This window comes from Colletotrichum chrysophilum (assembly GCF_026319265.1).
Source record: "Colletotrichum chrysophilum strain AFK26 chromosome Unknown scaffold_76, whole genome shotgun sequence".
NCBI lineage: Eukaryota > Fungi > Ascomycota > Sordariomycetes > Glomerellales > Glomerellaceae > Colletotrichum > Colletotrichum chrysophilum.
In genome coordinates, this window is record NW_026517363.1 from 151,340 (window position 1) to 173,831 (window position 22,492).

Genomic DNA, 22,492 nt, shown 5'->3' on the forward strand with positions numbered 1-22,492 from the left:
ATTCGATGAAGTGGAAGAGTGCGAAAGAAGGTGCCCCGGACTTATTTGGGCCATTTCATTACTGCTCCAAAAACCCTTGTCGACTTCTGCGCCTGTGCTCCGGGACGTATCTCACTCCCCGTGTGGTCCTCTTTCACCACTGGTATGTATCCTTGACGTTCTCGCGCGTATTCGTTTCATTCACCACAAAGTGACTCTTACACAATCATAACCACCTTACTACATCGGCAAAGGACGCTGCGAGCACTCGCTTTGCATCTGTCTCGAGGTTCTTGAATACACGGGAGTTTGAGAAACATCGAATTTGTCCTCGCTGGCTGTGACTGTTGAAGAGTTGTAGGATGTTATATTTCCCGCATGCCCCAAGCTTGCATCCAAACGCGGGACTCATCTTTCTGTTACGGGGTCAAGGGCCCACGGCGTCTAACACCGCTCACCCAGATTCATCGTGGTTGACGAGTTTTCACTGCTTCACAACCGCTTCTCAGTTGAGATATTAATTTTTCGGTTGGATGCGGATCCAAGTGACTACGACCAGGCATCGGAGTATTTAATCATTGTAGGTGCTTTCTCCCCTGAAGTTTTCTGCAACCGAAAGCAGTGTTACACTCGTTTGCCAGGTAAGGTTCAGGCCCACGCAGGTATCATGCAAAAGAACCTAGCCTCCTGAAACCAATGTTTAGCACCTACCTCGCTTTTCCTCCCTTACGCCGGGATCTGTTTCTTTTCTGTTGTCGTTCTTGTGTTATGTGGTGCGAATAAGGCTAGGAATGAGAAGCAACGCCGCGGCTCAGGTGTGAGGCCGTCATTTCATCTATTTCAACCGCTTACTCGCTCCACGATTAAGTTCTTTGATCGGGTTCATTAAGTCAATGTTGGGTTCACAGAACGAACTGCGTCTTGTTCTCTATCATTGTCAGAAGCTTAAGAAGTCTTTTCTTTTATGCTGCCGCAAGCCTGCCGCATGTTCGCCGCCTACCATACATCCCACTACCTGCCGGCAGTATTTAATGCTGAATCCCTGGCATTTCATGTTCGGCAATGGAATGTGGTGTCAAGCTCTGACAATTCATTGAATTGCTGGGGCCTGAACAGGGCATGTAAAGGCTTTTGTGGACTGTGTCGCATATTCGATCGTCTGCAGCCCATAACAGGACCAAACTGCCTATTGCTTTGTCGTTCACTATCCCTGTTGTTGTCAGAGTATTGATTTGGTGGATACCAGCAAGGAACAGCAATGAGATTGCTACAGCGCATACCATTGAAGATGAGCCAGCTACATTCTCCTGGCTTTCTTTAGTCATGTAACTGCCATTGCTGAGAGATCTGAGCAGGATTGATAGGGTCGGGTCGAGGGGAAAATTTGGTCCTCGAAATCGCAATGCTGTACATTCCACCTGCCCTTAAATCTTCTCATGACGCCCTCTTCATCTCGGTGTCTATGTATCTGCTACCGGCTTTCTGGGCATCAGTCTTGCATTTCCCTTCGTCCCTCTGAAGCCACAGCTCACAACTTCCACACCGCTCTTTCCCCCTCTTCAAAGTTGGGATAATGTATCAATCTCATTGGAAGCCGCAAATAGCGCATGCGGTGCACAGGATCGCCTGTGGGCTGAACTCGACCAGCTTGGCTGTGCTTATGCCGGAGAGCGCAAAACGACAATAGATGGAAAACGCTGTCTTCGAGCCTCGTCCACGCACATTCCATCGTTGTCCTTTCCGTATTTGGGCTGTCTAAGCTTGGAAATGCACTGAAGACGAAGCCTCTTCGGTCTTGGTATCCTGTGCCCCTTTTCAGACCCCTCTTGGCAGTAGCTTTCCCACCCGTATCGGACATTTGAAATTATCAAACAAGTTGGAGCATACGCTATTTCCCTGGGGAGTTACAATGCCCAGCGAACCCTTTTAAGTAGACAGTGTGCCATGCTTGCAGGAAGTCTCTGGCCGACGGGATTTATCGATTAGAGAGCACGTCAAAGACAAGCGTGGCCTTTCAACAAAACGTACTTACCCATCACTGGCTTCATAACATTCGTGAGTCTGGCTAACGGCATGGTCAAACAGTCTAAAAGTTTATTTTTGCGCCTACAAGAGCGAAGGTGAGAGCAATGTGATACATTGAGATTCCTCAGGGTTCCAACGTCGATCACGGGTTGTCCAGGCCACGGGAAAGAAGCATTCGTCGAATTGCAGAGCCACCACAACAAGTAAGCAAATGAAGTCATACCTACGCTATCTTTTTCAATTATTCAGTCCAGGATACTTCAGAGGGGCGAGAGACCGATAACGACCACGGGGGTGCGTGGTCTCTGCCAAAGCTAATGCATCAAATCACGGCCGTCAAGGCATGACATTTCAACCAACCGCAGTAAAACGTCGCTCAGCACAAACATTCTAAGCACGCCACCAAGCGCATGCCTAATTGCGTGGTGTCATCAGTGCTCAGTATCATGACAACAAATTTATACCCAGGAGCTAAATCATAATCTTGCAGTTGGGTTTCTTAGCATTATTTCGTACAAGTGGGTTAGGTTCCAAATGATGGACAGCGAGGATAATTTTGATGTCGTCTGGAACTCTCTCCCAGAATTTGTTTCTGCGTCCTTCGAATCCTCCGCCGTCAATATCATCCATCATTGCTATCGAGGCCATGTCATCTTCCTCCCAAACTCAACTGTGCGAGTGAAGGGTGGTGGTGAGATATCTCGGACTGCCTAATTCGGAAAGTGGCGCAGGCTCGTGTTAGTGTTGGATTCTTCGGACTTTTGTGGCTGTTAGACGTTAAATAAGAGGCGCAGTCAGGGATGGTCGTTTGTTCTATATTTCACCGTCGCAATTGCTTATTTGCCAGACTGACGTCATTGGCAATTGTCTGGTCGTTTCACAGCCCCTTGAGCTGGGTTAGCCGCCAAGATGAGCCACGCTTGGAGGAATCCCGCGTGACCAGTATGCTGACTCTGTGCTCCAGTTCATAAATAGCGACCCGCCCAATATTGCGATGCGACGACCTCGAGTATCCGACTCTTCGAAGACAACACTTGACGTCGAACACACAATATTTCGAATTCCGCCAAAATGGACAGTCTCAAAGGCAAGGGACGTCTGAGCGACAACCCGCCTCCCTATTCCCAAGACAAAGAGGAAATCCCGACATATCAAGCACCCAGCACTGGCTTCCAAAACCCGCCTTCCGACTCAAAAACGCCTTTGAATTCGCTGGCGAAGTTTCCTCCATCTTTTCAATGCTACCTTGACAGGCAGGAAGGCTTCTACTACCTCGGTCCCATATCATCAGAAGAACGCCTCTTCGCATTTTCCGCTAGCGCAAGACTCCAAACCACCATGCAACCCCTCCATCTCCACAACGGGCCGAGCGAGAGAGACCCCATCATCGTCAGGATGACACAGAAGAATCCCCGCTCGGTCAGCTTCGTAGCCACAATCACCCTCCACGATCCGTCGGACCCGCACACCGTTGTCGAGGAGATTTCCTACGAAAAGCCAGCGAACTCGCGGTGCGGCTCGGTGTTTGCCTCATGTCTTGCCTTCCGGATCAAGGTTGGCAAAGAGTGCAGGGAAGAGGAGTTCCAGTGGAGGCGCTCGAGTGGGAACGAGGTCAAGGAGCTCGCGCGGCATTCGATCGGAGGCAAGTTGGTGAGGATGTCCGGGCCCAGGGCTGGTGCTGGAGGCAGCAGAAAGGCGCGCGAGCAAGGCTTCTCGGGCGACGGGAATGAAGTTGTTGCCGTCTTGGCACCAAGGTCGAATATCGGGATTGCGAACGGACTGAAATTCAAGTTTATGGGGACAGGGTTGACGGGGGATTTGGGGGAGAAATGGGAGAGCGTAGCTGTCATTACCGGGTTCTGGTTGTTCGGGATTTCTCGCGCACGCGAGAAGGATAGCGTGTGATACGGATAGCCCCTTGTAGATTCACAGATACCCAATTTGTACGATCTGAATATAGCGCGTCCATTCATGACAAGCGTCTTGGGTTCACTGGTCAGGAAGCATGACCACATACCCGGTTGATGCGCCGTTATCCGGAACGGAGATGGTCCACTTTGGTCCGAAGAGGGCGGGGGCCGCCGTTGGCTCCGGCGTGAGTCACCCGTTCATGCAGGCTGGGTTTTACGGCAAATTTGAGTCGCAATCGTGCAGAGTCTAGTGCGTATTTGGAAGGTTGCCTGCATTCGTCTTTTCAAAGTCACTATTCAGTTTTCAAACCTTCTCCCATTCATCCTTACGACACAGGAGCAATCAACGTTTATCTTTTTTCGCCATACAGTCTAAATCTCAAACGTGCTCGTATGTTCGATGGAGCCAAAAGAACGACCCGTAGCTGAACCCACCTTGGCCAACGACGTACCAGTGAGTTTCCCCAAACTTCGCGTTATCGCCCGTCGAAGGCTGCGAGAGACTCTCTTGTTCCGTCTCGTACAGTGGTGCGCGCATGCTGCCAACGGCCAGCAGGCAGACACGAACCGTTACCTTTACCTTAAAATTCAGTGACTGAGACCCGCCAGAGGAAACCGAAGCTATGCAAGGTATTCGTTAAGAAGTTCCAACCTCAAAAAGACCCTCGGGCTGTCCAACATTGGGAGCGGGAAGTAGAGGCTCTCAGACATGTGGGCACCCACGTAAGTTCTCTGAAATCTTACAATAGAGTGAAGTTCAGAGAGTCTCACCATCTCTTATAGGCCAACATTGTCCAAATTACACACTCTGATGCGGTATCTCTCACGATAACTCTACGGTGGGCAGCGCGTCACAGTCTCGATCACTTCATCAAGTCGGACACCAGACAATGCACACTCACACGTGATGACGCAAGGTTGTTGTGGAAGCAGATGTCAAGTGCCCTCGCGTACACCCACTCAAAATCCATCATTCATGACGACGTCAAGCCGCACAACATTGTATGGGACGAGAAGCTCAAGCATGCAGTCCTCATCGACTTCGGCGCTGCACTAGTCAATCCTGAGAGCTTACCGGAGGGCGGCTGGACGCCTTCCGGCACCCCGTCATACGCGCCCCCAGAGTTCTTCGAGAAGAAGAAGTGCCAAGCTGGCGATGTGTGGGCGTTGGGCGTGACGATGTTGTTTGCTTTTGGGGATATTCCCCTGCCTGACGGGTCATGGATTCTACCGCGTGTTTTTGAGAACGAAGACGTCAAAGACGAGATGATGCAGTGGCTTTTGAGAATAGAGAGTTTGCGAAAGTCATCGGATCATGCAGGCGACAGATCATTGCTGGCTCCAATGTTGCATTGGAGTCCAGAACAAAGGATCAGTAGTGACGATCTTGTGCGGCATCTTGAAGCTTGATTTTCATGGGCTCGGCAAATGCCTCGATCCAATTGCTGATGCCATGGAAATAATATTGATCTTTCTGAAGGCATGCCCTTGTAGAGCTTATTCGAGATTTGATACTTCATGTAAACTCATCAGCCTTCCTTGTGCGGTGGTTTCAACCGAGAACAGGAGTAGCAAAACAACACGACGATGGTAAAACAACTATTTTTGATCAGCTGAAAGCGCTGCTCATATTCGTATTATGAGTCCGTTGTACATATTGGTTGCTTTTTTGGTGTAGACAAAGCGTGGCTTGAAGCGCAGAACAACAGTTAAGCTATGGGTTTCGATGCAACCTTGACATTTGCAACGAAGCCAGATCAAGTTTGGTCGCCGATACACCGATAGCGTTCCACCTGTTAGTCCATGAATCAGTTTGTCGCGTGTTGTGGAAGTATCCGAGTGTGCGAGCTCATCGGGACGGTGCACAGCCTGTTTGTCGGGTGAAAAGGGCCGCTGGACTACTCCGTATATAAATAAATCAAATTCATGCGAAACTCTAATAAGTGGTGACGTATATCTTCCCATAACTGATCAACGAGATTGCGAGCGACGGGACTTTGAATTGCATGGCGATTCGGGGTCGCCGGAGGAGGCGTTGCACTTTCGTCGCAATATCTCTTTTTTGCAGTTTCACATATCCTCAATCCTCTCTAACATGGGCTTTTGGCTATATAATCTACAGGAAACCCCAAACCTCAAAAGCCATCTTGATAGTTACCACGATTACCCACTTTCAATCTTCTGAAGTTCTGCCGGAATCCCACCGTCCCCTTAGTACTCGACAACCGACATCATGCTCCCCACCACTTTGAAGACCACCCTTCTGGCCGCCGTGGCCATTGGACGAGTCAATGCCCAGAACCCGGGCTCATCTTGCGCTAAGCTCGGCGACTACACGTGCTCAGGTGTCAACTCGTTGGAGTGCAAGATGGGATCTGAGGGCAGGTTGATTTGGAACCTGGAGGGCAACTGCCCAGAGAACCAGATTTGTTTCATCAACGGAGATGGCAACTTTGATTGCAAGAACCCCAAGGCGTAAGTACAACGATCTACATTGACATTACCAAATACTTGAAGCTGACTTGTACACGCTAGATGAACAACGCCAACAAGTTGAGCACCGAAGTGCCGATCGCATGTTGGGAGAAAAAAAGGGAGTTTAAGCGCAATTGCATCGAGCCAAGTTGGTTTGTTGAGAATGAACAAATTTACACGTACGCCTCGCCTCACTTTGCGTATTCATGAATGTACAAAAAGATATTCTACAGCTTGGATCTCTTCTTCTCCTTCTCGGTTTCTGCAAGGAACCTCTTGGTCAACTGGCGAATAGCTAGATCAAGCAACACATCCTCGCTTCCACCAGGAATCCGCGCACCCGGAACTTCACGGTAGATCTCTGAACGTCATAATTAGTGTCAATTTAACCAAAAACAATTTAGACTTGAACGTGGTGACTTACTTTCTGCAATCTCTCCTTTTCCAGTGCGAGTGTATCCGTTACCTCCGAACAACAGAACAGCGCACCTTGCACATTCATCTAGCACAATTCCTGCGTTGGCTTTGCACAAGGAGGTCAAGCCGCCAAGTTCCTCGTCTGCAGTCTTCTTGGGCATCTTTGACAGCTGATAGGCAAATGATTCGACCCAAGCAGACTGCGACTCGAGCAATGCCCCGCATTTCGCCAGGCGATGGCGCACGACTGGCTGGTCAATGAGTGGCTTTCCGGATAGCCTGTCAGTACGTTCCTTGAATATTTTCGAGTGAGAAGATCAGCGATAGTCACCCACCTTTCCGAATGCTTCACGTTGAAGAACATACGCAAACGCCGAGCTCAGCGCCACTCTGGCCTGCCGTGTCACGCCCACCGAGATGAACATGCGCTCATGGTTGAAGTTGTGCATGATATACTTCATGCCTTCGTTCTCGCGGCCGATGAGATTCTCGCGTGGCACGCGAACGTCGGACAACTCGATGAACGAGGTGCCCGCGATGATCTGCCCAGAGACCTTGAGGCGCCTTCTGGATACTCCAGGCTGGTCCAGGGGCACCACTAGGAGCGAAATTCCCTTAGCCCCTGAGCCTTCGCCACCGGTTCGGACGGCCAAAGTTGCATAGTCCGCCATTACACCGTTGGTAATCCATTTCTTGGTTCCGTTCACGATGTATTCGTTACCTTGCAGCTCAGCTGTGGTGGTGATGTTTGCGACGTCTGATCCGGCGCTGCAATAGTTGAAGAAAGATGTCAGCCTCTTCTCATGAGAACCAGTGTGCTTGCACCACGAAAGCTCAACTTACTCTGGCTCAGTAATCGCAATACAAGTTCTCTTTCGTCCAAGCAAAAGCTCCGGCAGGAACCTTTCTTGCAACTTGCTATCGCCATAATGCAGCAAAGGTGGGATTCCAAAAGCAACGCCAGTAGTGATAGATCCTCCGGGACCAGCCAGACCGGATCGACTCATCTATAGAGTGACGCGATTAGTTGCATGCGGGAAGTCAGCATATACAACGACACTCGTACCTCATCGGAGTAGATCATTGTGTGCAAGTAGTCCCATTCCTCGATCGGCACCCGCCCGGGCATGTGGGTAATTCCGAGCTTTCGCAGCCACTCTACGGGCAAAGGCGCCGGCAGGGCGGGAAGAAGGAAGTTGCCATCGGCGAACGTCTTGAACACGTTGGATGGCACTTCCTCGGATGTTTCCCATTCAAGTGCATCCTTGTTCAGGTTTTCGTCGATGAACTTGCGACACGCGACTTGGAACCTCTTGTGTGAATCGTTGAAATAGGGTGAGGGTAGGCCTCTGAGCCAAGGAGGGTCTGCGAAGGGAACTCGAGACATGGCTGATCAATGCAATCTTGCGGAGCAGATAATAGCACTAAAAGTTCCGCACGATGATTGCTGGAGAATCGCTGCAAGTATGTTGCGATAAGTCAGACAACGATGCTCACACATCGAGCGTGATCACTTACCTTGGTTGTCTCAATCACCTCGGCATGAAGTGCGGGGCTCTATCACCCCGGCCAAGACCGAGGTCGGTAAGCCGGCCCATGTAGCGACCCACTTTTCTTTGCGGTCCCGGATCCGGATTGAAGACAGCTCCGTGCTGTGAATGCACCTGGTGTTGACGGATATGATTTGAGTACATGAGTTGCACCGGCTCTCTTAGAGCCGATGCATGTCAGTTAGTGGAAGCCAGCCTTTTCTCGATCTTCGATGGAAACAACAATAAAGCTCTTCGAGCGCGTCACGCATTTGATTATCTTCAGATGCACCAAGCAGTCATCTGTGAATTCAAAGTCCTGTGCATGGATTTATGGACATACTCAAAAGCTTCCAGTCGGTACGTATTCATTTCGTAACACCCTGAGAGCTGCAGAGATGCGAAGTAGCGCATACGGCTGAATACCACCCTTTGTGGCAAACATCCTCACATATGTGCAAGCGATCATCATCGGAAAATCGAAGGAATGGGATCTGCTCTTTGGCAAGCAATGGCACCGCCGCAATGGCGCCGTCGTCGATCACCAATTCGAAATGATCACCTTGAGAAGCAGACATGGATTGACATGCACAGTCCATGTCTTCCTCTCAAGGTGACTATTTCTGAGCTGTTAAGCTAGAAAGTACACATCACTATTAATCTGACACAGCGAGCTTTGCATGATCTTACGCTGACTCAACCACGAAAATCGCAATGCAACATTCCAGCAGCAGAAAAGCCTCCAGCTCACTGTGTCTGCTCTGTGTGTCGGGGCCTCCTAAGCTATTATAAATGACAACAACATCGGCAATTCAAGATCCTTCTATTCCATCAATGTGATGAAGTTGTAAACTGTTCGCAGCCAGGTCCTCAAGATTACTGGCTTCATCAACTACGAGCTGGGTCGTCTTCGCAACGACCTCCAAGATATGATTGGAAGCAACACCTGCATCTCGTCTTTTTCGTGCCTCTCCGTCCTCCTCCATCGTCATTAGGTTGTACCCAAGGAATCAACAGTCTGAGGGAGCATCTAATGAAGAGACTCGTTGGTAGTGCAATATCGCTCCAAATGCCCTTCAAGAAGTCGCGAAGACCCTCGCCCTCATTAGATCCATCATCCATACACGAGTCCGACGATATTGCTACTTGTTGTCTGGACGCAAAACCACTGAAATTGCTGGTAAAGAATAGCAATTATAACAAGGGATCAAGATTGTCACCACACCACAAGCTTGAACAAGATGATAATTTAGCCATGCTGTCTTGTTTCTTAAAGAATTTGATGTTGATAGGAACTCTCAGTCGCAGAACCCATATCTATGGTACATGCAAACACACACGACTATCTCCTTAGTGTCCCGGGCCTGGAAACAGCACCAATCTGAAATTAAGTATCCTTACAACGACCAGGTTTCACGAGAGCTCCAAAGCAACAATTGATTGCCACAGAGAGAGCTGCTCAATTGCTCTTCCGCATGAAAATAGAGCTCGTTTCGTTCATCCTAAAAGCGATTCTGTACATGATCACCGCCCAAGCACGTCGCGTCGAGCCACTCTCCGGCATCACCGTCTATGTCAGGTTCTGCGGCCTGCACACTTACAGACCGAGGACATCACAATTCACGAGTCAAGCTCAAGAGAACAGCTGTTTTATATTTTTGAGGAATTGTTATTATTTCGAAATATCTAGAGCGCGCAAATGTCCACAGGGCTCTAAACTTATTGCTGACTTTCTGTCAAGAAAAAGTTTCCTAGTCAAATATATCACGACTAAGAGATGAGCTTTCCCTCACGAGAAGAGCCAAGACGAACCTTCTCAATCAGGCGAAACTCCATACACTGTTAGAATTCAAAGCAACTCCAATCATCGTTGTTCATATGAATTGTGTTCTCCATATAAAACACTCTTCTCGTGAATTCACAGAGACCTTGTGCCAATTATGATCATCATCCACGGTGATGGTGGCTGCATCTCATTTTGTAATTAATCTGGAATGTAACCACGTTATGGCTTATGAGATTAGCTCAAGAAGCTTGGCGGGCATCTCGGTGCCCCTTCTCTTAGCATTATTCTCCATGGATAACACAGAGACAACGACGAAACGAAGGAAAGAGCCAAGGGCTGACGATAGCTAGATATCTCTATTAGGAAATTCTAAAATATAATCAACGCGCCAGGTCATTGGAACATGTAGGCTTCTTCATTCGACATTAAGTTCTTGCCCCTCAGCGCAATGCTCGCGCACATTCTTGGACATGTCATCAATGGCTCAACGGAACTACTTATACATCCAAGCAGGTAAAAGTTGCGTGGAACATCAGCTGGGGTATGAGTCCGGCCCACGAAAGTCTCCGAGGAATATTAAATCGATCTAACAATTCTTCAAAGATAGCCTTTCCCACTATTGACAGTAGCTTATTTCACAGAAAAAGTTTACTCAAAGCCAATCAAGATATGTAGCTTACAGAAGTTCATATCGTACCACTCCCAGCAAGTTCAAATCTCAATCGCGAGAAAATCATCCTCTCTACTCAGCTCATAGTAAAAGGTAGCAATTCAACTTCTTCAACAAATCTCACCACTGAAAAAAAGGGAAATAATCCCATCTTGTAACCCAAAATAGCACTCCATCCCATCATCGGACCTCAAACCCTCAACCTCAAAACTCAAAACAAGCACACTCACCACCAAGAGTTTCGAAGAATGGACGAACTGGCCACCTATATCCATGCACGGCCATCTCAAAAAATCATCCCAATCTCACAAACTCAGATTTCCAGTCACAAGACTAAAAGGAAAATGAATACAGTTTCGAAGACTACAAGACTTCGCCCATGACGGGAAGTCCACCTAACCTTTCATCTTTCTGCAAAAACCCTCGGCCTCATGAATGATAAGCCTTCGGCCTTCGGCATGACCAAACGAACATCCAGCATAAACCAAACTCGCATTTCAATACCCGAACACTCCACCCACCGGCAACTGCCCGCTCGGAAGACGTCCGCGGGCGGCGGCTCCTTCTCCTCGGAGGCCGCTGACCCAACACCACATCACCCCGCGACGTCCCCCCCGACTCGCGACACCACCACCAACGCAATTCAATCCCACTTTCATCCCATCTGCGCGGCAAAAGAAGAGAAGAACCACTCTTATTCACCTTTTGCGTCATTCACCCGAACATGCAGACACGCAAACCCAATCCGCCCGTCGGGAATTCCGTGTCTGCGCTAGGCGGGACGGGGCTTCATACAAAACACCCTCAAATGCGCGATGCCCCCACTCACACCCAACACTTGGGAACTCCCACTTACACGTACGCGGCGAGTCGCATACCGAGGAGAAAACACTTCCATCCAGTTCAAGGCCGCCTCAGATCATGAGAACACGCCAAGATGACCAAAATATCACGACTCAAGCAGTGAACAAAAAACGACATCACTGTCATAACATACTCCTCAAAAGTCGTCCCATCTTCACATCAACCTCACCCATCTCTCAAACCCTTTCCCCCACGGATGCAAAGTCCGAACCAAAGAAATCATCCCCAAAATAACAAGGGAGTCATCTCAGAAGCCAGGTCCCATCTCACCACATCGGCCGCCTCCGCAGTGTCCGCACGGCAGCAACGCATGTCGGGAGCGGTCCCAGTCCAGACCCCAAACGCCAACCGTTTGACACATGCCCCCGTCTTCTCCACCCGATCGTCAGAGCCAAGTCGCTGCTTTCGCCCTCTTCGCTGGGTCGCCCACCTCTCCCTCCCTCACACAGACCACAGCATAAGCAATGACCAAATGATTCCAAACGCTCCGATCAAGCGCGGCCGCGGTCTAGACACCTCGCTCTTCGCTGCGCGAGGTGGTTGAGTCAGCAGCAGCCCTCCAGGGTTTGACTCGGCCGGGATCACGCCCGGACGGTAACGCTTTGGTGGGATTTCCCCACCACGACCCTTATTCCGCGCCGACTCTTCCGCTCTTCACTCCCGGCCGTTCCCTCCCCTGTCACTTTAATGCCCTCTGTAACGTCATGCTCGCGAGGCATGCATACTCCCTGCGCATGACAAAGTCTGCCGATGTGTCAGCACCCAGCAAAACCACAGACCAATCGCGTTCGGTCGAGATGGTTCCTGTCATCATCAGTTGACAGTCGTTCGCTGCGCCTACTAGTTCGTCAGACTAGAGGCCGAAGTTCCGTTCCTATCACACAGATCACACACGGCACGTACGTCGACCAAAGATAAGCGCTTGCGTCGTCCAATGATGGGATTGATAAATATGTTCTTTTTGACATCACATCATATCACCCGTCTCCAGCCACACGTCCTTGCCCGCTAAATCATACAAACGATACTGTTGGAGTAAACCATTCGCCATAGCTGAAAGTGATATATATGGGCTTTATATATGTGAAAGAACATTGCCCGCCATCCGGTTGACCCCATGACATGAAAGAAATAATGGACCGAGAGGCACTCGCCGGATGGCGGCAAAAAGATGTAAGATGATGCACATCGCTGGGTGGGTTTCTTCAATGCATTTCCAGCCAACGCCTTCCCGCTTGCTGTCCAGATCATTCAGCCGACTCTCCCCCTCTTGGCGCGACACTCGCCTTCTCCATGTCGGAGAGCTCCCGGAAGCTGTAAAAATCGTCTTCTGACGTAAACTCCTCCTACATTTACAGAGCACAACATAACGTTGGGATCTTGCTGTTTTTTTGAGATTTTTTAAAGGCGGACTTTTGCGTTTAGAAGTGCTCCTTCCAGAAGCGGAAGTTGACTTCTGCGACAGAGGCTTCGTTACAGGCCTTCTTGATATCGCGAGCTGGGAGGCTTATTAGTTAAGGTCACAAGAAAAGGGGCGTGAGAAACTTACCAGCCACTGAAGGACCGCAGAAGTAGACACCAACAGTTGTGCGCATGCTACCCTCCAGACCATTGAGGTAAGTTCTGTCCAGGATACCATCACGCATGGTGGCGAACAGCTTGGAGAAGTTGGGTCGGCCAAAGTTCGTGCGAGACTTGAGTTCGGTAAGAGGGTCGTGTTCCGAACCGACAGAGTTGAGGATGATGTTTTGCGTGGTGTTCATATCCAACTTCTGGGTGAGGTAGGTGTGGATCTTCAAGAACTCGAGACCGTTGCTGCCAGGAAGGCGAGCAGCCTCATCGGACTGAGACTCGAGAGACGAGAGAAGAGTCTGGAACCATTCGAAAGAACCGGTATCCTTGCAAACCCAGATGAACTCGACACGGCGAAGACGGGTCGGGGGGTTCGGGCCGTTGCGCAGATGGTAGATGTTCTTGAGAATGGAGGCCCAGGGAGTGACACCAATACCAGTACCGATGAGCACAGCGATTTCGTTCTCGAATACGTCTTCGGCGGGAGCTCCGTAGGGTCCGTCGATACGGAGATCGGGCATTTGCTGACCATTCTGAAGAGCAACCTCGTACATTCCCATGGGGTCGACGCCGTCGTAAAGCTTGGCCTGGGCGCCACCGGCACCAACCGCATCACCAAGAGCGCGGGTGAAGTCACCAACCTGGCGAACGTGAACCGAGACGTAGGGGTCGAAGGGGCAGGAAGTGATGGTAAAAGGGTGCCACTGGTAGTTGGAGATCGAGGGCACCTGGAGGAAGAGCCACTGACCGGCCTTGTACTTGAACGAGGGCTTGTTGAACTGGAGCTCGACGACGTCGTACGGGTGGCGGACAACACGGGTGATCTTGGTGAGGCGGCGAGCACGGACCTCACGGTAGGTACGCTCCATGAGATAGAAAGCACCAGACCACAGCTCCCAACGCCATCCAAGGTAGCCGATGCAGTGGTCCCAGTAGTCCTTTCCGGCGAATGGCGAGTAAGGCAGAGCAGTGTCGCGAACGAAGCAGCCGGTCGTGTGGGTGTACAGTCCAAGGAAGAAGGGGATGAACAGGTGGTGGGTGTACCAGAACGTCTCGAACGACTGCTGACGAATGCGGGAATGGGCGGTGGTGTACATCAAGAGCATGCAGAGAAGCATGACATGACCAGTGACACCACCAGCCTGGGCGTAGTGAATCTGGATGGCGGTAACGGGACGAATCTGCGTGACCTCGACGTTGAAGAAGCTGGGGTTGTAAGCGTTGGTTCTTTCAGGGTACGCCACGAAACTTACTTGATGTAATGAGCAGAAGTGTGGAGGATGGTGAACAGCAGCATGGAGTATGCCAGCTGTCTGTGAAGCCAGAGGTTCTCATCGAGAGGCAGGAAGCGAACCTTGGGTCGGATCCATCGCATGACGGTTCGGCAGACGGGGAGCAGGATGAGCATGCCATCGACACTGAGGACCAAACCAGCACCTCTAGAAATCCAGACGGAAAACTGCAGGGTGTTCAGACCCGCTAGTCTCGTATCGGCCGCTTGCTTCCACCTGGGAGGAATTAGCCATCACAATTGGCGAAGCTTCAGCACTTGGTGGCTCACCATCCGTAGGCAAAAATGCCCCAGTGAAAGGTCCAGAAGAGGAAATGGAAGAGCAGCTTCTGGGCAGTGAACTGCTTCTTGACCAAAACCCCAAAGGTCAAGTCACCCGACATGTTGACTGTGTTTGATTTTCCCTCCTTTGCGTAGATTTATTAGGGTGTCGACCTGCGACAATAGCGACGAGTTGACAGGCTCGGGCCTGGGGCGGAGACGGATCGCGGGAGGATCGAACGAGGGCGGCGCGGCGAATCCCAATAAACCCTGATAACCGTAGTGTCCCGTTTCCAGATACTGATTTCCAATCTCTTTCTCCTTGGACCCCGAATTAAAACGTCTTTTTAATACCCAAAGCGGCGCGCGTGACGAACAAAAAGAAGCGAAAAGAAGACCCCAGCCAAACCGGTTGGAGTGCTATGTTTTAAAAAGAGTGATCTGAGCCAGCAGCGAAGGAAAGAAAGGATCTCGTTAGTCGGAAGGGCTCGAGGAATTGACTTGACTCTTCGACGTGACCGAGATGCAACGGAGAAGAAGAGAAAAATGAGGGTGAGAAGAGAGAGGTGGAGGACGAGTTGACGAAGCTTTCGGCGGGTGGGGGGAAAGTCATAAAGAGACGAGTCGGACGGCAAGTGTCGATGGAGCGGCTGTCTCTGGCCTTGGCGCGGTTGAGGAGGATTTTTGAACCAGGGTGCGGCCGGGAGTGAATCGGTTCCTTGAATAGGGACCAGGGCCAGGATTGAGGATTGACGGGGCTTGAGGTCGAGGGACGGAAGGATAGAATTCGATCCGGGCGGTTTTGGTGGAGGGAGGCGTGGACGTGGTGCGGTAGGTGGTGTGGAATGGGGTGGAGGGACGTGATGGTGTCGGGACTAATCTTTCGGATGTCAGGTGTCCATGAAACCTCGTCAACGGCGTGCTGGCAAGGTGCTGTTCGTCTCTGCAATTGTGCAGCGAGTGCAAAAGTTGGGCGAATTGGTGGCGGCGGCGAACGGGAGCAGGGGTGATTAAGGTGGACTGGACGATTCGGTAGATCAGACGTTGGAGGGGTTTCGCAGTTGGGGGGGAGCTGTATCAGTCCGATCCGAGAGGCGAGACTGATCAGACGGCAGGGCCAGGTGCGACAGCAGGTGGGCGGAGTTGAGACGACTTCTGTTAGAGGCGCTTTGACGAGGGGCCCCGAGGCTATCTTGACGTTTCGGTTGCAACAGGGTAGGGGCTTTTTCGCTCTTTTTTCGCTGCCAAAAGACGGGTTGGAGTGGGAATATGCGCTACGCAATCGATGCGACGAACAAGGGCTGGCGATGGCTTGCAGTCGTACTTCGTAGCTATGCGGCGTACCTCAGGTACGAATATGCAGATGGATGTCGTTTGTTGCTTGGTTTCCCGCGCAGTTCAGGTAGGTCCGCGGCGGCGTGACAGGGTAGGGTACCGTTCTGTTGGGATGAAAGGGGAAAACAAAGGAAAGGGAGAGGGAGACCGTCTGGTCGGGAAGACGAGTCGAGGTCCTCATATCCGTCCCCCGATGCTGTCATGCATCTTGCGGTCTGCCAGTCGTGTCATTGTCTTTTTCTTGCCGCCGGGCCTAGAGGTAATGGATCGAGAAGTGGACAGTCCAAGGTGACGAGCATCGACGAGAAGCACGAAAGACGGGCTCTGAATGGCCAGATTTAATTTTGGAACACGGACGCCAGGCCTGTTTCGGCCGGGTCCATGCTGCTGGGCGCTTAAAGGTGGTGAGGTGAGTGCGAGGGCCAGCGAAAAAAAAGGTGAGGCGTGCAGGCGGGAAGCTGTGGTGGCTGGGCGACAGTGACACGGGATTCGCTGTGCTGCCAGCGGGCACAGCGGGGAAGCCACTGTAGAGGGGCACCAATGTGATGGGCCTACTGCATCCCAAGGCTCTCCATGGCAGGGCATGCTGTAAATAGTGCACTGGCATGCAGCTGTAGCGTCTCGGTAGCTGCTAATTGAAGAACACGGCCACTATTCTAGGGGTGCCCAGCGACCAATGTGCGCTGTCCAAAGTGCCCAGATGCCCAGCATGCAGAGAATTATTGATTGGAAGGTCGGGGATCATGAGAGCCAAGCAGATAATAACCTCTCATCACCAATGCCTATCTATCCGTACCTACCTACCTTCCTTGCCTACCAGATTGTGACTCTGCAACGTGATGACCACGGGATCAATCGCCGAGCTGGCAACTCAAAATAAAGCTTTCCATCGCAGACTACCTTATCATCCACAAGCATCCCCAGTGCTGGGTGAGGTAGTTTATTGCCAATTGGGTCCAATGACTCTCGCCTTACTCGACTGTCGCTGTCAGTATCCGTGGATTAACTATTAACTTTCGTGGCCTCCCATCATCGCGAAAGAAAAAAAGGTTTGACTGCCCGGGTCTGGGGAACCCTTTCCTTCCTTTCCATCCAGAAGGCGCTCCCCCGATGTCTGACTGACAGGCCCCTTGCCTCTGCGAGGAAAGACAACGGCGGGAAAGCAGCGGAAAGAAAATTAAGAATGAGGAAGGCACAGGGGTCACCCCCACACTCCGACTAGTCTCTTTTCTGCTTGGTGGCAGGGGTCGCCGGTTACACATGTGCGAGGTGCGGCAGGTCCCACCCGGTCAGCAACGTCCACCGCAGGCAGGCACCGCACGCAGCAGGACCACGACCACGACCGCTCTTGCCTGGATCCACCACCACCACCACCAAAGGCAGCAGGAACAGCGGCACAGCGAGAACACCTTTCCTTCCTTGGCCGTCTTGGCCCGTGCATCACCCGCAAATCTCCAAACTTGTCATCCCAGCACCTGCACCACCAAAAGCCTCCTCATCCACACTTTATCCCCGTCGTGAAACCCTCAACCCTTTTGCCAACCCTCACGTCAAACTTCCACCCACCCTCCCTCCGTCCTTTTGCCCTCCAGCACCCGCCCAAAGACGCCTGTCAGCTTATCTCGATCCTAACAAGCCCACCTGTCGCCCGGGCAAGGTTCGCAGGGGCGCCGTCTTCCCCCCCTGACTGTCTGGCACGAGCGGAAAGTCTAAGCCATGTGCCGCCGTCGCCCAATGGCATCCCTCCTTTGCCTCGACGCAATGTTGCTCCCATGCGCCCTTCCCTCTCCTCAGGGTCTCAGTCGAATGGACCACCCAGCAAGACGGCCTTCCATGAGCCCATCCGTGGGCTCCTCAACGTAAGAATCGTACGATAATGTTTACAGATCACCTGTCTTTGATTCACCTTGCGCAGAATCCCTATTCAACCCTATTTTTTTTCCCCGGCTCAAGCTTAAAGACTTCAAGCATTCTCGCTTTTTTATTTGAACCATCAGTCCACCTCGTTCTTGGCTCGACGTTCTTCTTCCAGCGAGGCTGAACCTCTGCCTCGTTCTCGCTCCCTCCAGGACGGACCACCCACACTCGCCCACAACTCTCTCTCCTCCTGTCTCCTGCTCGACCTACCGCCCTGGCCGTTTCGGATAGTCGGCACAATCTCCAACTCGACTCCTCCCTCACCCAATGCTTACCAAAAAGGCAAAAGACTCGTATTGACTCGCCCCCAGTCCTGCACCGGTTCCGCCTCCAGTATCATCGCCGCTCCAAGCTCGTCACCGATGCCAGCCAAAACCATTCGCCAGACGCGCTGACGTCTATCAACTAGCCTCGTCAGAACGCCCCTGGCCGCTCCTGTTACTTGGAGCCGCTTCGCCAAGCCCCCACCAGCCGTTTTGCGCATCTTCGCTGCAATCGTCCTCGCCCTCGTCCTGACGCCGCTATGCCATATCCTGGTGAAACGGCCAACGCCAAACATTGGCACGGCTCTCCACACTCAAAACGGCTTTTATGCCCACATGAGGCACCAACCTGGCCCACCTGCGTGATCGTCGCCCACACAGACATCCACGACACTCTACCAGTCAGCCTCCGGTCTCCACAATTAACGCCAAGCTTTCTTCAATGCCAAGCTGCCTCCCTTTAAGCTTCCCTTCCTGACAGGGGTCAGCTATCATCCACGGCACTTACCGGCATCATCACCGAGCCTCCGTGTGATAGTCGCCGGCTCAAGGTCTCTCTCCTGAGTCTGGCCTCCACGATGTTGATTCAAACTGAGTTTACGATCTCAGCTTCAACCCTCCAAGCCGCCGCCGATCGACAAGAGGGGTCAAGAACGGCGTTTCCAAACCGACGCCTCTCACATCCACAACATCGGAGTTGTCATCTGAATCATGTTGCAAGCCCCCAGTTGCGGGCTCGCGGCAATCTTAGCCATCCGCAGCAATATTTCGTCGCGAAATCGACGGCTCTGCCGCTAATTCTAGACTCAACCTCAGACCATCTGTCGCAAGGGGTCAATCTGAAGGCATAGGAAGCTCGTGCCAAGGTCAGCAGGATATCCGTCACCCATCAAACGTCAAATTCCAGCTCGGGTCGCAATGAGTCCCTTTCCAAGCGCGCTCAGACCTACAGCGCTTGCCATGGGATGAGCCAATTCACGCACCCGAGATATCCTCCCCGCAAAAGGAGTCGCCGCGTCACCGTCAATGTTGCTTTCGGGCGATACACCATGGAAACGCGAGGGCGCGGAGCCGAGCTTCCAAACCCGCTTCTCGCAAGGAAGCATTCTTCTCATACAGCTGCATGAAGCTGCTGCACTTCTGAGTATTCTTGGCTGTCCGTGATATCGAGCTGCGGCCGTGTGCTTGCAGTTCACTGCATTTCTTTGCGTAGTGAATTCCCCAAGTCAGTGACGAATTTCCCCTCTCGGAACCCTCAGGCCTTGACCCTGCGTAATCCGGGTCTTTATTCGTGCTCCCTAGACGCGAAGGGGCCTCTTAGCGAGGCTTAAGTCGACGTACCTCTGCACATAGTACCAAAGTGCCGGTTAACCTTCGCGATAGCATTCGCATTTGCCCCAATGCCAGATGCGAATTAAGGTTACCTGCGTTCATCTCAACCCAATCACATTCTCCCCGGGTAATGTTTGAACGGGTCGCTGTAATGTCTCATCGCGTCTCAAGCGAAAGTCGCTTGTCATGGGACCTTGCCCATAGCAGCGCTCACCGCCCGAGGAGGCCGAGGCGTTTTCCGTGATGGTTCCAGGGTAAATCGGCTTCTCTTCTTCCCGCTCCCGAAAGATTATATGGGGCGGAAGGAGGAGAACGGGAAAAATTTCGTCCCATGGATTGGATCGATACGAAGCGGTCGTATTAGGAGATGAGATTACTCACGCTATTGTTGTCGGTTAGGACGATTGGGCTGGGTGATGTGGGTATTAAGAGTGTTGCTTAAGGGTCCTCTCGCGGCCTCGCCCCGTTATATCGCCAGATGATATAAGCCATGGCTGGTAACTGAGGAGAGAGAGGCAGCAAATCTGTTGGTCCATCATGTCGAATTGGATTCTCGCCCGCCAGGTTCTATCTGCTGAATTGATTCGCCGTCTTTCATGTCTTGTAGAGCTCCAGGCATCAGAACGGAGTGAATGCCTTCCTATGGGCCATGTTTATCATCCAGTCGATACCCCGGCGACAAAGACATTGCCGAATGACGATATCAAATTTCAGTTGTCCTGTGCTATCTCTGCAAAGGGTCAGGAGCACCGAGACCTTCCGCCGTCCTTAATGGATACCGAATGAAGCCGACAGTCTGACGTCGCTCCGGGCCAATTTGTGGAAGATCACGAACATTCTTTCTCATGGTCCTTTTAAGTACGACTCGCGTATATGTCGTAACTTAACATATTCTATCCCTCTGAAAATATCAAAGACTGCCTCACAGTAGGAAGCCGGCATGGACACAGAAATCGGCCTGCACTACGGCTTTCAGGCAAGGAGTGATAGTGTAATCAATTAGGTGTTTTCACAAGGGGGGAAGTTGACGTGGCCTTTACCCAAAGGGAAGATCACCGTGACTTTGGGGCCGTGTCATAGGTGCTTCACCAGAAGTAAGCCAGTGAGTCGTTCATTTTGCCAGCAACAGAGTGCTTCATGAGGGCCTGGTCATCAAGGGCGGTCGTGCATTGGTGTCATCAATTCCGAGTCTTTTAAGGTCCAAGTCCTCGAAAGATGGCCAAACACTAACGAGTGTGCGTAAGCTACTTGATTTTCTATGACCTAGTCCCAGGTTGAGCTTTCAACACACGAAATAAAATCGACATAGGCTTTACTTGTCCGCGGACAGGGCGATTGACCATGGCCGAAACATTATCCCTGTGCACTTCATAACAGAGCAAGAATGGATTTCCCATTCTGATCTCTTGCTTGCATGGGCAGGAGGTCTTTGTCAAACAACGAAGTATACCGTCCAACAGCTCTATCTCGTTTTGGTCGTATGACGTATCTTCGGTTGCCCCAAAAGCCAACTTTGCTGTAGGCATGCTTTTTAAGATGCAGCTGCGCAGCGCGACCGCTATGTCCCAGCTAAATTTCTCGACGGCACACCTCAAAAGCTTCTGTAGTTCTTCAAGCCCGGTTTCACACCTCGGCGGAACGCAAAGCTTTATGAAACGCTGCCGTAGCATGGGTGGTAGCTGTAGGCTATCCGATCCAGGCGCTAGTACAGACTTCAGTGCTGCCAGCTGAATAAAGTTGAGTCCTCTGCAATCGAATGAATGTCTTAACTCCAAGACATAAAGAAGAGTTTCTGCGTCTTGGAACTTAACGAGAGTTTTGACAAGATACTGGTATCGTTTCTGTTGCGGTTCCTCATGGTGCAGGAGCATGTTAATGGCGATGAAGGACCATGGATTTCCACGCTCGATGGCGATTCGAAAGATGCTACGAATTTTATCCCTTGGGTATTCCAAAAGTATGTTTCCCGCCAGACGAGCAAATGTATTTTCGTCGAAATCTATGATGGAAGCCGTCGCTCGTGTTCGAACTTCTCTGTTGATGTTCATATCTCCACCGCCCAAGATTCGAGCACTTTGTCTGTGTATAGTCTTCCGGCATTCGCCCTCGAGTGGCTGTGAGCAGGGGCTGTAGCCATAACCGCCGGGTGGCCATTGTTGACCTCCACTCGCTATGTAGCGAGTTACGCAGTCGATCACCAGTTCGTGGGCGTGGATTTCCTTATAAAAAAAGGAAGTTGCGTTGGAAAGACTTTTGACCACTCTGGGCCGGAACAGTTGTTCCAAGACCCATTGATTCACCCGAAAGTTACACTCGATGAATTTTGAGACAACCTTTACCAGGAGCGGCTGGTGGTCCAACAGATCGGAGAACGCGATTGCCTTGTGCAACGAAAAGCACTTTTGACCAGTCGTCACAGCTCAAATCTCTCATCGGGGCAGTGCCGACATTGTCATGAGCGTCTTCAGAGGCCAACGGCGCGATACCTGGCGTTTGCCACTGTGTGTTTGTCCAAGGCGCGTACGAAGCAGTGACGTCCATTTTCTGCCACAAACACCACGCTTTCGAGGAAGGAGAAATGCGCACGGTATGCCGAGACCAGTTGTCTTTTGCATACTGAAGAAAAGGGAAGTGATTTGCATCAGCAGATTCTGCTGATACGTTGACGTCGCTCAGTGGCAGTGGTTTTGACAGTATGGTTGGCTGCGTCTTCCCAAATGGCAACTTGACAAATCTCGCTATACGGCTCCCATGAGACTTTGCACCAAGGGCATTGAGGGTTTGATCAACAACTCCAACAGGAACATGACCAGCGTCCATCTTCTGCTCGCGAGACTTGGCCAAGGCTGTCTGGAAGTCGCTGAAA

The 22,492-nt window shown here is 51.4% G+C and overlaps 5 protein-coding genes across 5 annotated transcripts; 3 read left to right on the forward strand and 2 right to left on the reverse strand.

Annotated features, from left to right (window-relative positions):
- Positions 1–3,075: 3,075 nt before the first annotated feature.
- COL26b_008586 (uncharacterized protein) lies at positions 3,076–3,909 on the forward strand (the record flags this gene model as incomplete). Its single annotated transcript, XM_053181340.1, has 1 exon — positions 3,076–3,909. The coding sequence occupies one exon, from the start codon at positions 3,076–3,078 to the stop codon at positions 3,907–3,909; it is 834 nt and encodes a 277-aa protein (XP_053034734.1).
- Positions 3,910–4,623: 714 nt separating this feature from the next.
- COL26b_008587 (uncharacterized protein) lies at positions 4,624–5,324 on the forward strand (the record flags this gene model as incomplete). The annotated part of the gene is made up of 2 exons (XM_053181341.1): positions 4,624–4,637; positions 4,772–5,324. The coding sequence occupies 2 exons, from the start codon at positions 4,624–4,626 to the stop codon at positions 5,322–5,324; spliced, it is 567 nt and encodes a 188-aa protein (XP_053034735.1).
- An 823-nt stretch (positions 5,325–6,147) lies between these two features.
- COL26b_008588 (uncharacterized protein) lies at positions 6,148–6,453 on the forward strand (the record flags this gene model as incomplete). The annotated part of the gene is made up of 2 exons (XM_053181342.1): positions 6,148–6,389; positions 6,450–6,453. The coding sequence occupies 2 exons, from the start codon at positions 6,148–6,150 to the stop codon at positions 6,451–6,453; spliced, it is 246 nt and encodes an 81-aa protein (XP_053034736.1).
- Positions 6,454–6,616: 163 nt separating this feature from the next.
- COL26b_008589 (uncharacterized protein) lies at positions 6,617–8,193 on the reverse strand (the record flags this gene model as incomplete). Its single annotated transcript, XM_053181343.1, has 5 exons — positions 6,617–6,750; positions 6,814–7,085; positions 7,173–7,574; positions 7,650–7,813; positions 7,873–8,193. The coding sequence occupies 5 exons, from the start codon at positions 8,191–8,193 to the stop codon at positions 6,617–6,619; spliced, it is 1,293 nt and encodes a 430-aa protein (XP_053034737.1).
- Positions 8,194–13,076: 4,883 nt separating this feature from the next.
- Positions 13,077–14,901, reverse strand: COL26b_008590 (uncharacterized protein; the record flags this gene model as incomplete). Its single annotated transcript, XM_053181344.1, has 4 exons — positions 13,077–13,153; positions 13,205–14,433; positions 14,481–14,735; positions 14,789–14,901. The coding sequence occupies 4 exons, from the start codon at positions 14,899–14,901 to the stop codon at positions 13,077–13,079; spliced, it is 1,674 nt and encodes a 557-aa protein (XP_053034738.1).
- Between the last annotated feature and the right edge of the window lie 7,591 nt (positions 14,902–22,492).